The 17,260-nt window shown below is 42.1% G+C and overlaps 1 protein-coding gene across 1 annotated transcript in view; it reads right to left on the bottom strand.

Annotated features, from left to right (window-relative positions):
• Positions 1-3,709: 3,709 nt before the first annotated feature.
• The window catches only part of DAB1 (DAB1, reelin adaptor protein), a 210,696-nt gene continuing 197,145 nt past the window's right edge, over positions 3,710-17,260 (bottom strand). Inside the window, exons 13-16 of the mRNA XM_017733495.1 lie at positions 16,901-17,260; positions 15,960-16,087; positions 14,960-15,058; positions 3,710-7,038 (exon numbers count right to left, since the gene is read on the bottom strand). Of these exons, the coding sequence (XP_017588984.1) occupies positions 14,975-15,058; positions 15,960-16,087; positions 16,901-17,260 (572 nt within the window). The 3' untranslated portion in view covers positions 3,710-7,038; positions 14,960-14,974. The remainder of the gene's footprint in view (positions 7,039-14,959; positions 15,059-15,959; positions 16,088-16,900) is intronic.

A 17,260-nucleotide genomic window follows, 5' to 3' on the forward strand; every position in this document is an offset into this window, starting at 1 on the left:
ATTCCTGCTCCTTCTCCACTGGTGACTGTAGCAGCCATGGCTTTCTGATGAGCTCAAGTCCCAAACCAGCTCTCTATGTTGCTGAATGAGGGTTCATCACATTTGAAAATCAAATGTCCACCATGAACACAGAGCCTGCAAATGCAACACATCCTTTGCAGAGCTCATATCCCTGCTTTACAAGCCCTTGCTCCCTGTAAATAAATCCCACACAGTTTCACCAAACATGATGGTGCTTTAAATGGCAGTTTCCTGTTAAAAGAAAAACTGAAACACATCAGCGCTGAAAGGCCCTCCCCGGGAAAGATGAAACTGGAGCCAGCATGCAGCTGTTTTTAGAACTACCAGGGCACTTTTCAAAAAGTTTCTTTCTTTCCTGTGAGAAACCTGTTTTATTCCCTGCTTTGGAACTCAAGAACACATTTCCTTCTGTGGAAGAACTCATTCAAAGGTAAAAGGAAGCTTCCCACCAATTTTGTGAAGAACATAAGGTGGCAAATACATGGTAAAATTTAAAACTAAGGAATACTTCCAGACTTTTACGACTAACCCCACTGCATCACCACTTTTGTTACTAACACCATTATTTTCTGGTGTGAGGCTGGTCTATAAAAGGCCTTGGACATAAAAAACTCACCTTGCTGAAGTTAATTCTCCTCTTCTGGCTTTTGATCCACTAAAAATTATGTCCCATTATGACTGAGGCCAAATCTGGCACAGGTTCACCTACTCTGAAAGCTCTACAGGTCCTGTGAAGAGGGGTAAGACAAAGAAAGAAAACTCCACCATGCCCCATCCCCTCTCCACGAGACCTCAAACCACCACACACACAAACTTATTTTCAATCTAGAAACGCCATTTTTTAAAGAAAAAACCCAGGACACTCATAATCCATGTATGTCAAATAAACAGCACAAAATTTACAGAAAATGCAACGTCTCACAGCATTGTAACTTCTGCTCACTTCAAATACAGCTCACTTCTGACACTGAGAGCTGTTCTTACACCTCTAGTAACTGTTAGAGAAGACAAAGATGCCACAAAAGGATTTTTTTGCAGCTAGTACCTGGCAGTAATTCTTCCTAATCCTTTATTTTCACAAATGTCTGAGGCTGAATGGGCAGAGATTGCTGCCTGTTAACCTGATTTTCCTTTAATCTATTGTGATTTCCTTTCTTTGCTGGTGAGGAGTATTTATAGAAGTGGTGCCAGGGGAGCGATGAAATAGGGTTGAAAAGCCAGCAAACAATATCAAGATCTTAAAAGACCTTTTTTTAAAAATAAAACCCCATTCTGTATCTGAAAGCCCCTTGAATGGGCAACATCTGAGGCTATTCTTCTCACTGAGATTTTTTCAGGTGCTGATAAAACATTTTAGGGTGATAGATGAGCCACAGGGCAAACACATCCATTGAGATAAGACTATTTAAAGCTCTAAAAACTAATAGCTGGAGAGCTGTCTCACTAATAGACCTGATATTTCCTGCCTCCAGTAGGATAATTTTAGAAAGAGACAGGCCATGTTACAGGTACTCAGGAAATCCTATCAGGGTATCTCCCATATTCCTCACTGTCATGAGATGAGATGTGCAATTCAGTTTCCCCACACTTTCAGATAGCAAATAAAACCAGAAAAAAAAACCAACCCCACATACCTTTATTCTTCCTGACGCCAGTTTTACCTTGGGGACTTAAAACCAACAAAATACAGGTTTTTAATGGGGCTGATCCTAAAAAGCAAATCAGTGCGAGAAGACAAATTCATGGAAGACCCCAGCAAAAGAGAGAAATACTCTTGCAAATCGTGACTTTTACAGCAGTGACATCAAACCAGAGCCAGGAGCAGGGGGTGAGTCCCAGGATGGCACAAACAGGAGCAGAAGGAGAAGCCAGGAGCTGTGCCTCCATTGCCTGCTGGTCAGATGGACTTTCACTGCGTTCCTTCACCACTGTGTGCATCCCACGTTGGCTCAGGGAGGGAATTGTAGAGAACAGTCAAACCTCTGTGGAAAACTGCCAACATATATCCCCTTTCATTTCTCTGACATGGTATTCTTCTGACTGAGAACAGCATTTGCCAGGGAAGCAATAAATATGAATGTGACAGGACAGGAGTTCTTCACAAAGCAAAGAAAGAAAAAAGGAAACAGTGCATGAAAATGTATTTCACAACCTAAAACACAGCCAGGAAGAGGTTACCTTCTCTGTTGCAGCAACTGTCACCCAGCAGTGATTAAAGCACATAAAACATTGCCTTTAATCCAATGTGAGGGAGTGAAAATTGCATATTCCCAGTCTATACAAGCAGTTGCTTTCCCAGAAGTCACTGACATGGAGAAGAGAGATCTGTCAGCGTTCTCACTGCTGTAAAACCACAGGCTGATTCTGCAAACCGTTTGCTAAAGAAATTCTCACTACTGCAGAAGATCATGGCCTTAATTAGCACTGGTTAAATTGGGAGCATTTCTTGAAGTGGTCATGTCTGAGCTGGGTATCTCATATGCAATCTACAGACTGACAGTGCTGAAGCTCCAGCAGTATTAATGCGACACAGGACATAAACACAGCACAGTAAGAATACATTGTTATCCCTTCTGAACACACAGAACACATCCTTCCCTCCCTCCTTGGGATTCCTCTTCCTCACCATTTCCAGATGACATCTCAAACCTGCTCATTCTGAATTTTTAAACTGAGTTTACACAACAACTGTGCAACATGAGCCAATTTTTCTGATTTTTCAACCAGCTTCACCCTGAGGGTACCAGAAGAGGATCAACAAGACCAGGTTTAGCCTTCATTGTAAAAATGCACATTAGTTTAAATCCACACTTAGCTGTGGCTTATTTAAGTTGATGTTTTGTAGCTGGTTGAAAACCAGAGATCACGTTCTTCCTTCCAAGGACACCTGAGTAGAGTTACACACAAATCAAAGTGCCATTAACACTGATGTGATGATGTGATTCATCACAGCAAAATAACCTTTATTCCCAGGTGGGATCCAAACATTTCAACGATGTTCCTTGACAAAGGCAAGGAATGTTTCAGCATGACCTACTGGGCATTTCTGGTGGAGAAGGAAGGGATGAGACATCAAAAAGCAGAACTACAATAAAATATATGTGCACACACCCACATCTCTCTCTCTCCTTGTACATAAACACGTATTTCTTACACTTAAATTTTACTGCATTACTCTCTTGGCAGAGAATGGTGAAATTCCTTCTCAGCTGAGCTTTATTATCAGTTCTGTGCACATTACTGGAAATTTTGGGGGGTGGTTCTGCTTTCAAAACTGCCATGTTTAAATGCACATCTTTAATTTCAAATCCCACTTGAATGAAAAAAGCAAGGAAAATTAATTTCAGCTTCTCATTCCACAAAGATAAACCAGCTTCGGGAGCATCACGAAGTGCGGGCTGTCCCAGGAATGTGGGATTTTGCAGGAGGTGATACAAATACCTCCTGGTTTGGGATGCTCATCTGAAAACACCCAAGAAGAGGGCAAAAAATGTAGAGGCAGCAATTAAAATCAGTAAGTTATGTATTTGCAAGGTAAGCAACACTTAGTGTTTAAGAATAGTTATTCCCCAAATCGAGGGTTTTCTCCTTTCCCAAAGGGCCACAGCAGACACCAACACTGCACTGTAAGTCTGGCAGAATTATCCCAGAGGAGCACTAGCTATGAAACAAACTTACTGAAATGACACCTTTTTTTAATGTTTTTATTCGTAACAGTATTACATGGCGTGTTACAGAAATTAATGGAAAATTTCTAAAAATTTGTTGGTTTCTGTTGTTGTTGCTGAATGCGTTACACATAAAGTTAAAAATAATGTGTCCGTATGTGTTAACAAATGGTCATTATCTGAGGTAAAGTTAAAGTAGGTTTAGAAATGTACTGCAACAGTCATTTTATCTTTCTCATCTTTATTAAAAAAATAAGTGTCAGAATGCAGAAATAAAAATGAATGAAAACCACGGAGTAAACATTTTTGCAAAGAAGGTGCCCAGTACGTTATTTAGATGAAAGGTTTCATCAGACACTTGGATGACTACGATCTATCAAAATATCTTTTCATGACAGGTAAAGATCAAGAACCTACGGGGGGGGATGGTAACAGGATGGCTGGTGGGGTTCCCTGGTTTGTAAATTTAAAGTGACGAATTTAGTGCTAGTGAAGGATGAGGGATTAAACAATTGCACAAGCTGGATATTTGAGTTATCTACAATACTGGTACAGTGCAGAGGCCCTGCAGCCCTCTCAGCTCAGCATCTCAGCCACGACAAGGACGATCATATGACAGGACAATCCAGAACCTGTTTTTATTTATGAGCGTTGGCAAAGGTAAGACAAAGGTCCGCGGTGATGGCCCAGCTGTCTCCCGGGAGAGACGCTGGAATTGCAGCCTCATTCCCTCGGCACCTATTCGTAAGTGATCTGCTTCCTACAAATATGATCCTCTGAGACATCAATCTCTTCTTTTCTCTGTGTTTCACCCCATCACTGGAAATGCACTGACGACACTAAACCTCCAATGTCTGTGATGAACCAAAACTGGCTTTTGTGGTTCCATGTGCAGGACAAAACCCAAAAAAAGCCGCTGAGGAATAAAGTAGCACCACTGTGCAAATCAGGAAAATATTCTGACAGAAATGTCCTCCAGAAACGCTTTTACCTCTGCTTTTAATCCCGAAACACTCAATCCACCAAAGTTTTAAATTATCTCCTCCAGTTAGAAAACTTGATTTTCCAATGGGAAAATAAGATTCGCTACAAAGCTTCTTGCACATGACTAAGGAACAAGCATCAAATGACAGTGGATGGGGATAAAATTCTCTTCTCTGCAGGTTCATTATGTCTATTCACAGCTAATTTCTCATTCACATACATTCTGCAACTCACATTTCTCTAATTTCTCTAATTCAAAATAAAAGAATGGGATCATGTGAGATTTGGTTGCACGTACCAACAATCACCACCCCAGTTATTCTGCCTTCTCAACCATTTTTAGCTTATACTAGAGATGAAAGAAAGTAAAACATTTGTAACTCCAGGCCTATTTTAATCATGACAAAAATGTAAATCCTAATGTGTCAATTTAAAAACAAAATCTGCACAATAACCCTAAAAACTGATTAATCCTTTGATTTCTTCAACCATTTTCCTTTTTCTATTTTTTTCTTTTTTTTTCTTTCTTTTTATTTTTTTTTTATAGTGTTAAACCACTAAATTCAATATACTGTAACTGCATAGGAACATCAGGAAAACACATTTGACCTGTATAACAATTCTCTGTAGGGCAAAAATATATAGATTCTTTATGAAAATCATGTGCTAAACATATGAACCCAAACACTGCACTTTTTGCTTCATAAATGTAAAAAAAGGAAGTTTTAGATTCTTTTTGTTCTGCGTGTAAACAGTTGGATGACTTCGATGCAGAGGTTCAAAGGAATGTCAATGGAATGTGATCTCTTCTAAGTGGAATTATGTCCATGTGATAACGCTAGACCATAAAATCATGTGTTCCCATTAATTTCACTAGTTGCTGACAAGCTGACTGCTTTTGGCAAATGCACTTGAGCTTCAGCCCATTATTGTTAAGCACGTGAAAAAACATATGTGATGCAAGAACCACAAACTGGGTTTGCCACACCTCCCAAGCACTGCAACTTGCTACCTTCTCTACTGTGTAATGGCATTAGTAAAAGAATTTTCATAACATTTATATTTACAAAAAAACTGGCAATTTTCATTCGAACTCCTTAAAGCCATTTCCCCTTAAACATTTAAAGAGTTTAACAGTAAGATTTTTTTTTCAAGTTATAAAATAAAAATCCCATTTGATTTTTTTCTGATGTACAAAAAGTGATAAAGATGAACAATTTTGATCACAGAGTCAGTTTGTTATTCCAAAATCCATGCCGTCCTTGTCCCATTTGTCAAGTCCGTTTCATCCAAACTCCTAAACCAGAAGCATACCAGTATTATTTGGCAAATGATTTTTTTTCTCATCAAAAATGGCACACAGAGAAGAAAACACTTGTCTGCATAGCATTACAGCAGCAAGATATTGAAGAAATAAAAATATTCCTTTTCTGCACTTTGTTTAGAGTTTCCTAGGAAATACTGACTCTTTTGTCTTTCCTCAGTGGGACTCCATGTCCTTTCTCTACCCACAACATGAGTATTCCAACAGAAAGCAGCATTTCTTCCTCGTGATGTGCTAGAACTTAAAAGGTCCATTTGGCAACATTTTCAGTCAGGATGGATAAACAACCGAGTTCTATTCCGTGGTTTCAAGCTGGAAATCATTTCCGCAGGCGGCGTTTCGCTGTAAGATCTGTCACTCATACAAAACTACAGAGTAAGAAATAAAAAAAAAATACAAAAAAGGAGAAAAAAAAGAAAAAAAGAAAAAAAAGATGACACCACCAGTATTTTGTTGTTGTTGTTTAAATATGACTACGTAGGGGGAAAAAAAAGGGGTCAGGATCAGCCTGATGTAAATGATGATGAAAAACATGTCACCGTGACATAAAAAGTGCCAACTTGTGCCCCAAAGGCTGCTGAATGATAATGCCACTGCTACATACAGACTCTGCTTTTTGCTGGAAAGAAAAAAAAAGGAATGTCTAACATCCAATAAATTTCAGATGCTCGTTATTTATAGGTGGTGCACAGAAGGTGAGAAATGTTTAAAAGAAGAACGAGGAGTAAGATTTCCTAGTCTGGATACCCACCACTTGTGGGGACGGGGCTGCACTCGTGGTATGAGAAGCAGGGAGAGTTTTTGTTTTGTGCTGCCATAGGAATCTGCCATTGGTTGCCAAAAAAACACATCAGGAACACTCGTAGAGCCAGTCCAGGAGGGCAATCTCTCTCCTTGTCAGACAAAATCAATTGGAAAAAAAGCATGAAAGCCAAAGGCCTGCCAGGTTGTTGGGTTTCTTTTTGAATCTTGGAGCACCACAAGCCTGTAACAATGCTATTTCTTAGGTCTGTTAATCTGCGCGTAGAGAGGTTCTGCTTCCTGGGGATAACAAAAATAAAATGAGCAGAGATGTCTCCAGACAGCATTTTTAGAACATTTTTACAACATCTGCTTGAGAACAGCGATACCTTGTGAGTCAAAACCCACAGGGAGTGTTTGCTTTCTGTGCTGCCCTGAGTGAACATGGCACCCCAGTTGAGTGCGAAGAAAATGGGAATTATTTCAGAAAATGAATGGTTACTGTCCATTTCCTCTTCCAGCACTGGCCGTGCACTAACCCTCACTGTTGGGCATGGGCATATGAAGAAATTAAATGAAAACTTATAGGCCTGGATGTTTGGAATTTCAGAGGCCGGAATTGCAGCCTGTGTACAAGGCTGAGCCCCCCCACCCCCAGCAGCACAACAGCAGAACGTAACTGTGGGTTTTGCACAACTCAAGAGAAAACCAGTTGCAAACAGAAACTGCCACGGAAAGCTGAGCTAATGAAGCTGTGATGGGATTTAAAACAACAGCATGAGTGGCCCATGAAGAACGAGGAGCGCCAGCCCTGTGCAGTTTGATTAGGAGTCTGTGGAACCATTAGTACAATGGTTAAAGCTGGGAGGAAAGCACGTCAACTTGTTAACAGATACTTTCTTAGGAATTTCCTGGATGTGGGAGGGGGGGGAAAGCTGCCACGTTCTTCAGCGTTGCTTCATAGCTGGCACACCCTGTGTGCTTTCTTAACACTGTGTTCCTCTCGGCTGCGGTGGGAAGCAAACCATCCATGGACCCTGGGATCCATTCTACTTCATTTGCAGAGACTAATTTATTAAACTAAGAATGACATCTAAAAAAGGAACAAGACAGGCAGAAAGGCTAATTAATGCCATACTGCATTAACTCTCCACAGCTTGATAAATATTCAAATACCACGCCACGGCATTGAATTTAACCAAGTTAGAAGCAACTCGTGCTACAGCAGCATTGGCAGGAGCCGACTTGGAGAAAAAAAAACCCTCAGGAGGTTGGCAAATCACTGGGCACTGAGGAGCACACACAGGTCTGCTGCCAGGGGATGGCACAGGATTTTAATTACTGTTTATCAAAATGATGCTGGGGATGAGGAGAGCAGCCCAAAGGTAGATCCGTCGGGCTGTGCGTGCTCAGTGCTCCAGGCTCTGCCCCATCCCAGTGCCCTGTCCTGCCCTCAGAGTGCAGGAGCACACAACAAATGCAAAATATGACCTGTTTCCTCCATGCCAAGGCAAGTTGTCTCTTTTTCCCCCAAAACTGCTGCATTTCAGGAGCTTGCAGACATCCTGTTTCCCCACCTCCTGCCCACATGAAGCCCTGAGTTCGCTATGAGCACTGCAAGTGAGAGAAACCCTCTGGAATGATTAAATAAATGCTGCTGAAATTATCCCCAGCAAGAAGCAAATACATTTTGTGACCTTGAAAAACTGAAGGTAATCAAAGGAGATGACTGGGAGTAAATAACTGCTTTTCACACACTGTGAGTTAAGTCTACCTATGCCAATTTTCACGTGCAGGCTTGAAGCTGGCAGAATGATCTATCACAGCTAGTTCAGAGAAAATCTGTACTAATTAATGTGTGAACCTGACACACACCAGGCCATTCTTCAGGCAGTTGCTGAACCTGAGGTGATTGCAAAGGGAAGTGAAAAGGAAGGAGGAGAAGAAAAGGAGAGGGAGGGAGAACATCCCTTTGGAACAAAAGATGTCAGTTTTTCAAACGCCTTCGGGGAAAAAAAGAGCTTTTCAAAATGTCAAGTCTGCTTGTTAGAGCTGTCCTCAAATATCCTTCAGATATGCAGATGTGCTGAAGTAACAGGTGTCCTAAGGTGCCACTGGACTCCACACCCTTGAAAGAGCAGGAGGAGGAGCTCCTCATCAGCAGCACTTCCAACAACGCATGAGGCAGCCTTTACAGTGAGAAACTTCTTTGATTCATATCCAACATTAATCTGCACAAACACCTGATGTGGCAAAGGCCTGCATCTCTCACTGATTTGAGTAATTTCTCTTCCAATAGACCAGAGCATTTTGCATGAAAAGTGTGCTCTTACTTTTCCTTTCAGTTGATTTCTCCCTTCAGATGCCTAAACAAGAAATTAATTGTGGTAATCGTGTGCAGTCTTCCCAGCCAAAGGGTTTTGGTCAATGCCTGAGCTTTGTTTCCCAGTATTATTTTGAGTTAATTCAAGCATGCTTTTAGCCCAACAACGCAAAAGGTGTCTGTAAAATATTGATGTTCAAGAGGGCAAAAGAGAACAGAAAAGGAAAGGAAAGAAGCAAAAGGAGGGTTGAGTGCTGCTGACTTCACAGACAGCTTCTCTCACAGTGCCAGGCACTATTTTGGAGGGTCCTGGAAGCAGAAATAACCCCCCCTTTTTTTACGTACTCCATTGACTTCACAGACAGCTTCTCTCACAGCGCCAGGCACTATTTTGGAGGGTCCTGGACGCAGAAATAACCCCCCCTTTTTTTACGTACTCCACGCAAAAGTCACAGGCCATGTTATGAAAAGGCAGGTGAGCATTAACTCTTCTCACAGCATCTCACCAGCATTTTCCGCTTTTGACTTCTACGACTGCATTAGGAACAGATGCAGAGGGAAGGAAAGGGAAGAACTGGTCTTTGTCAGAACAAAAAGAGAGGAGCAAATAAAATAGCAGACAAAGCTCTAACTCACATAAACCCCTTGAATCTCACAGTGTTTTCCTTGCTGAACTGGCCCGGAATCACTTCTGATGTGCTTTCAACAACCCACAGGGAGAAACCAAGACAAGAACTGGAAGCACTTTTTTTTTGCTGCAGTATTCCAGAAATATTTCATGCTGCAAATCACTTTATTCTTCCCATTTTAAGGGGAACAAGACAGCAGCAAACAGCATTTCTGGTGTAGTCCAGTACTGTGTGAGGCAACAAGGGTGCTAGTGCTTTCGAATAACATTATGCAAATACTAGAAGTAAATTTTCAAATCCCATTTGAAGATATTAACAGCTGCTCCCCAGCAGAACTACTCACTGGAGAGCATCTCCTGAAAGACTCAGCACCTACTCAGGCCTGCAGGGGTGAACTCACTCACAAAACATAACTGTGAGTTAGGAGGAAACTGTTTTTACCCTGTCAGCCCTTTGATCACTGCGAGGCACCTGCTCCGTGCAGAGCTGCAGGCGAGATGTTCTCAGCTGTCGGGGTGAGGCCCTCATAGATTTCTGTGCCCTTTACAGCGGGTGCTCAGTGCCAGTTTTACTCCTGGCTGACTGATCAGAAAGGGCAGGCTCCAATGATAAAGAGTTTCATGAAATAAGTGTGCTGGAGAGTCACACAAAATGAGCATCTTGTGCTGGGGATGCAAGTGAAGGGGGTGGGAGTGAGAAGCGTCTTCTCTGTTTTTTGCATGCTGACCCACAGGCAAAATAGAGTAAAGTTGGCAAGCGGGGTTCAAATTAAATATCTTTGGTGATAAGACAGGTCATTCCTATTGCCTCATTAACAGGCAGTTTTTATTTACTACTTATTGCTAATTATTAATACTTGGTTATTTTTCTTACAGCCTCCATCAGCAACAACCTTCTAATTCAGGATTATGCCTGGAGAGTGTCTCTGTTCTTACCATAAACCTACCCAGGAAAACTTTCTAGTCTCAAATATCCAGTTTAATTATTAGCATTCTAAAAATCTCTGTCATTTTAGTAGCGAGATGGATGCTTCACATCCATAAAATCAAAAAGCAATGACAACTACTCAGAAAGATGAACCTGCTCCATATCTTGGTCCTGATATAAAAATGAAATGCAGCCAAGAAACACTGATTATTTCTGGGCCCCTCTCCCAAAACAGTAGCCACACAATGATTTCCATCTACAGATCTGTCATCCACATATCCTTCCATCTACGTATCTGTCAATTCTCCTTCGTAACATTTGAACCTAATGGCCAATTTGAAGCAAATTGTTCAGAAGTCTCAAAGATGCTAAATTTTCATAAGGAGATTTTTAAAATCAGTTGTCATGCAGAAGACAGGGAACTTTTAAATAACCTCATCACAGAGGAAGCAAGGAGAACTTGTCCCTAAATTGAACTGTTGGGCTGCAAATCAGCAAGAACACAGCTCTAGACAAAGCTACAAAGAATGCTGTCCCTTGTTTAGAGGAAGAAGCTGGAGGAATGGAAGGGTACAAGGCTACTTCGGGCGGGCTTGGTGACACTGAAGAGGTGAGAAGCCCTTGTATGACCTGGCCACATTAAAATGGACAGCTTCAAGGAGACTGCAGCAGCAGAGAGGAAGGCAAGCCTGCAGGATGCCCCTGTTCACAGAGCAGCCTGAATTTCCCTGCTCATGCCCCTCCAGATTTCCTGGGAAATACGAGCAACCAACTGAGTATGAGACCTGAAATGCCACTTTTAGGGTTTCTCTGGAGTGAAGCAGTATTTCCCAACCTGTGATCCCCTTCCAAAGACACAACACTACTTCTCTCAGATTCCCAGCCCTGCCCAGTGCTGTGTCTTTAGCTCAAGAACAACAGCTTTAGAGCCTACAGCAAGAACAGGTCACCTGCAATTAGAAATTTCTCTTTGGACTTTATCCAGTCCCTATTGAGCCAGGTGAAGGACTGGAACAGGTCCTGCAAATACAGCCTATAGTAATTTGAGCCCATTCAGAGTCCTGCTGCAACAGAAAAAGGGCAGAAGTAAGAGGAGGATGCAGAATCAGCTTGATACTCGTCCTGAGGCTCACAAAGCTCCCAGGCAACCCAAGGCTTTGTCTGTAAGTTCCTGTATTCTCTCCACTTCCTAAAACCAGCCCAAAAAGGAGTTACAGCAGCCCATCCTGGAGCTGACTAAGATTTTTAGGAACATTTATCACCAAGCACAGCACTTGCTCCAAGATGGATGATGGCAGCAGGCCACCAAAGCACCACCAAAAGCTGATAGACAAATATTCTAATGAACTGTTGCTCTCCTGACAGTGCTGATGGCATCGTGAAGGGTGTGACACATTTTGAGGGCTCCTTATTGTCTGCACACGTTTCTCAGAACAACTGAACAATTTTTTTCAGGGAGATGTGCTCTAGCCACAAATGTTTTGAAGGTTTCTTGAGAATCTCTCATGAATGATTGCCAGTGCAAGTTTTGAGCTGGGCAGCAACTCAATAGAGCTGCATTTGTTCCTCTGTTCAAAACTTCCTGCTTTAATGTAAAATGTCAACAATAAGAAATGTTTAACACATTTGGTAGGATCACAGCTACAAACAGTTCTTTCCCTCCCTCTCCTTTCACCACAATTACTCCCCACACAATCTGGAGACAGCAGTAGGGATTAAACATAAATCATCTGAAGATGGCAGTCATCTTATTCTGTATTCTCTTCACCCCTTCTGGAAAATCACTATCCATCCTCAACGCCATGCCTGAACAAATACAATGAACAGCTCTGCAAAGAGTTAATGTTATTTCACCTGTGGAATTTGGGCCTTTCTGCTTCTTCTCTTCAACCATAAAGGGACAAAAATGTAATATATCCATAAAATATCACATTTGCCTACTAAGAGGTCACAGCTATTTCTGGAAGGGTGACTTCTAGAACAGCTGCTGGAAGGATGAGGATTTTGAGAGCTGAAGATTGCAAAAGGAAGAGAGGAAAAACAGGAGAGAAGAAGATAGTAACTAGATGATAATACAGAGTATCAGAAGGAATCAAGAAACCAAATTGCTGTGGTACCTTGAAAGATCAGGGTACAAAAATCCAGGCAGGTGAGTATTCTGACTACATCAAGATAAATGAAGGTATTGTATGGGCAGAGCTGTTCTCAGAGATGCTGGGAACAGACAGATTTGATATTTCTGCACACAATGCTCTGTTCCTGAGAGGTCCATTCAGCTGAGTTGTTACTGTGCTGCTCTTGGGGTAAGAGCCATGTTCTAAAGAGCGAAGTGATCTCCGACCCAAGCCACAAAAGTGGCTTTTATGCAGACTCTGATTCTTTTGCACAACATGTTTCTCCCCGTTAAGTTTCTCCCCCAATGCAGAGCTCAGTACACAACTCCATAGTAAGTCCTGAATTGATAATTTTCCATGGAGATTAGACTTCCCATTGCTCTGATGACACCAGGCTTCAGAATTAGATGGGCTGGCTTTGGGAAGTGGATTTCCTACGGACTGCTGCTGAATGGCTCTGCACACAGGCACAATATTAGTGGAACTTCACTGGAGAGAAGCTTTCTTTTTTGTTCAGCTTCCTGTTCCTGCCTACAGCTTTTAGGAATTACTGTAATACGATAATCAGGGACATTATTTAACACTTCCCAGAATATATTTCTGAGAATTATACATATTTGATGCGAGGCTCTACAGGGATTAACGAAAAATGCAGCAAAACCATATGCAATCACTGGTAATACGCTGTCCTGGCAGCTCTGAATTTCAGAACCACCCTAAGATAAACCATAATAAACAGATGTATGGGGGTTTCCAGAGTGCGGGACTCAGATAAATGGCAAATCCTGTTTCATGATCCAGGAAAGAACTCCTGGAGTGGTGTGAAGCTGGGATAGCTGGGGATGTCAGTGCTGGCCAAACGTCAGCCAAATTATTACGTGGCACCATCTATCTGCAGCAGCAGCTCTCACTGGAGGAAATAATGAACGTTCTTGCTGGAGCAGCTCATCCCAGCTTGACTTTCTCCTCACACTGTCGCTGTAGACTCGAGGAGACACAAAGCTTAATGCTCCTGTTGCTGCAGCCCCCAGGAGCTGAGCATGGGTGAAGCTACAGAAGGGGGAGATGCCCTCTCACAGCACCACATATTATTAAGAGAGATTCTCATTATTCCCAAGTGGATCAAAGCAAAGTTACTGTAAGATTTTTTAAAATCATAGGTAATGCACAACGTCAACTGACTCCTAATGAAACTATTAATTCTGAGTTGAAACTAAACTCAGGATAGCTAAGTCACTGGCAAACCCAGTGCAATTTCTGTACAAAACAGGAAAGGGTTCTCCCACTGCTCTGGATTTGCTCCAGGAGCTCTGTGCTGGAGCACAGAAGCTGTATCGGATCATGTATTTGGGCAATACCAAGCAGGAGTGGCAGACGGGGAGAAGATAATGGAACATATTCTTCAAACAGCAACACTAGAGAGTATTTGGATGGAATAACAACGCTCAGCACTCATAAAACTTTGTAGCTTCACTGTCTTTTTGGCAAAACATATTTACTATATTGAAACAAATCACAGAACATTCACAGGCAGCCACATTTTCTACGTGTTCTGTAACACAAAGGATGAAAAGATCATCTTTCCCGTCTGTCTGGGTTTAAATGACTTACATTGATGAATAATTTTTAAAACATCAGTATGCCAATGGTTATGTGAATGATGATAATTTTCAGATGTTTTTAATTTGCAGTTGGAGATAAAAATACACAAACCCATTTCAATATTTTTTACATGCAGATAATAAACGTGCTTCTTCTACTGATTATCACATTGATTTAGGGTAGAGACACTCATGTATCATTACATAATTTTATTTAATGATTGTTATGTCTGTGGGTAAGATGTCTTATTCCATTTAATATGTTACATCTGACTGAAGGCCAGGGTGGCTTTGATAAAAAAAATGCTCTGCCTAATACATTGTTAGTAATGGCTCAGTTTCCCTATTTGCCCTTAGAACTTGAACACAAAGTAAAATAAGTCTACATTTCTTTAAAGCATGCAGGCAGCTGAAACACACATATTTGCATAAGCTGCAACACTCAGTGAATGGCAAAAGCCATGCAGACCACCAAGCATGAGGAACGCACTGTGGAGGATGGAGAGGTCAAACGGAAGAGATGAAAAGGAAAAAAATAAACCATGCATCCATGAAAGCAATGGCAGGCACTGGTGGAAGAGTAAGTGAAGACCTCAAGGTGTAGAGAAAAAAAGGACAGATACCTACCCCAACCTGTGCTATCTAGCTACCGACCTGTGGACTTATAGTATCACCAGTTGGCTCACCAAAGGGATCACTGTTGGAGGAGGCCTGAGACCCATCAGGCTAGAATACAAGAACATAACACCTTTTTTTCTCAACAATAGAAAGTGAAAAGTCAACACGAGGTTATTTTCATGCTGTGGGCATAACAAGTACATCCTATCTCATGAAAACCAGAGTGAGACCTCGCCGCTGATCCGCTCTCAAAAGCCGTAGCGGTTCCCTACAGCTGCTGCAGGCAGCAAAGGACCTCACCAGTTCCTGCTGGAGCCCAGGCAGGAGGTGCCACAGAAGGTAGTGGATCAGGCCAACCACAACTGCAATAGGCCCTGAAAGCCATGTGAAACAGAAAGAGTCCAAGCTTGGGTTATTTTGCACTTTTTGTTGTACTGACCCCCTCTTGCCTTCGGCTCACTCGGGCTCCTACCTCCCTAAGACACCTGGTGATTTAGTCATCGCTTGGATAACATTTCTTGCTTTGGTCCATAAAGGCAAAGAAATCACATACTGAGGGGCCAGAACATTGAGGAACGTAGCTAGGCAAGCAACTGGGATGCAAGAATGTGCAAGACAACATCAGCCATCATCTTTTAACACACAAACTCTCACATCTTCCTCTGCAGCCTCAGCATGTTTGTTGTTTTACCCTAGATTTCCTTACCATGAGTAAAGTGAGTGCTGGTGTGCTAAAGAGGACATTGGATACAACTAACATGTACAGCCTTACATATGAACTCTGAGTTTGGTTCCTTGTATGCAGTGCTAGTGCATATCAGCAGAAACGTTGTGCTATCAGCTGTCAAACCCAAAGCAGGACGGGAATTCTGGCTGCAGCTCCCCCGTAAGCACCACCCAGCCCTACTGGAAAAGTTATTTCTGATGCTACAGAACAACATTTAATTAGCTGCCGTCTTTTCTAGCTAAAAGGAGACAATGAGGATTTAGAAACCTTGTTGCTACTCACAGCCTCTGGCTCCTCACTTTTGCTTGGGCTTTCAAAGCCCTCTTCAAAGAGGTCGTCTGCAGCAGCGTCACTCGTATGAGATGCTGATGATTTTGATGGAGAACTCTGTCTGGGTGCAGGGGTTGGAGCTAAACAAGGATTAAGGTAACAGCAACAATTACTCAGTTGATTTCTTCAAAAAGACACTGCAGCACAACATTTGCTCATGCTTTTACGTCCCTCAACTTTTACCACCCCTGAGAATCATTTTCTAACAAGGAGCTGCAGGAGGTAAATTCAGGCACAGTCCTCATTATCAATCTCGTGTCTTTGAATACATCTGGCAACTTCCAAATTAAGTTTGGCTGCATCTGGTCTATGTCTTTATGAAGCTGGGAGACACCACTACATTATAAGAGGGAGGTGTGAGTTGCCTGCCCTGTGGCAGGTAAGCAAAACACATCTGTGACTGACCCCTGGTGAATCTCATGAATTCCTCTTTTCAGCAGCCTGCAAAATCCCCCATCCCCATGCTATGAACACCATAAGCTTATTTTACAGCTCTTCAATGAATTTTCCCACATGTCCAATACATCAAGCTGCTAAAAAATAAATACCCATCCCCTAATTTCTGCAAAGTACGGATGGGACATAAGCAAAACCAGTTGTAAGGTTGAATGCCATGGGCATTTGCCAACCAGCTTGCATGTCCCCACCACAAAACTTGTATTACTGTCTTAGAAATTAAATTACAGACTGTAGCTATCTGGGCTGTTTATTTCTGTGGCCTCTGGAATTCCTCTCTGATATTTTCCTTTATGGCTGGAACACATTTAATAAGCCAGACCATGCATGAAGGTTCTCAGTACATATCTGGGTTGGAATTTAAAAAGAGACAGAAGTGCTCTGAGGAGCAGTCAACTTCCAAGGAAAGGGATGGCTGAAAGCACATAAATACTCACGTGAATTTGTGGATGGTGTCGTGGAAGTCACAGGAGTCAAATTTAACTGAGAGATGTCAAAGTCATCACAATCATCTGCTTCCTGTGCCATCCCAACTTTGTTAAAGTAACTTGAGAAGGCCTCTGAGGTACAACTGAGGGAAGGCTGATCTGGTTTTCTTGATGGCACTGGTGGAGGCTGAGCCATCTGGAAATCTTTAAACATTTCTTTTCCCATTTTCTGTCTGGGCCTGTCTGTCTGCGGACTCGATCTGTTGGAGTCGCTCGTGGGTGGAACGGTGGCTATAGGAGCAATGGTACCTTGAAACATGGCTGCTTGTAAAGGCAAAACAGTTTGTGTTGGCATGAAGGCAGTTGGCT

The sequence above is a fragment of the Corvus brachyrhynchos genome, unplaced genomic scaffold, assembly GCF_000691975.1.
Source record: "Corvus brachyrhynchos isolate BGI_N302 unplaced genomic scaffold, ASM69197v1 scaffold34, whole genome shotgun sequence".
Lineage (NCBI taxonomy): Eukaryota > Metazoa > Chordata > Aves > Passeriformes > Corvidae > Corvus > Corvus brachyrhynchos.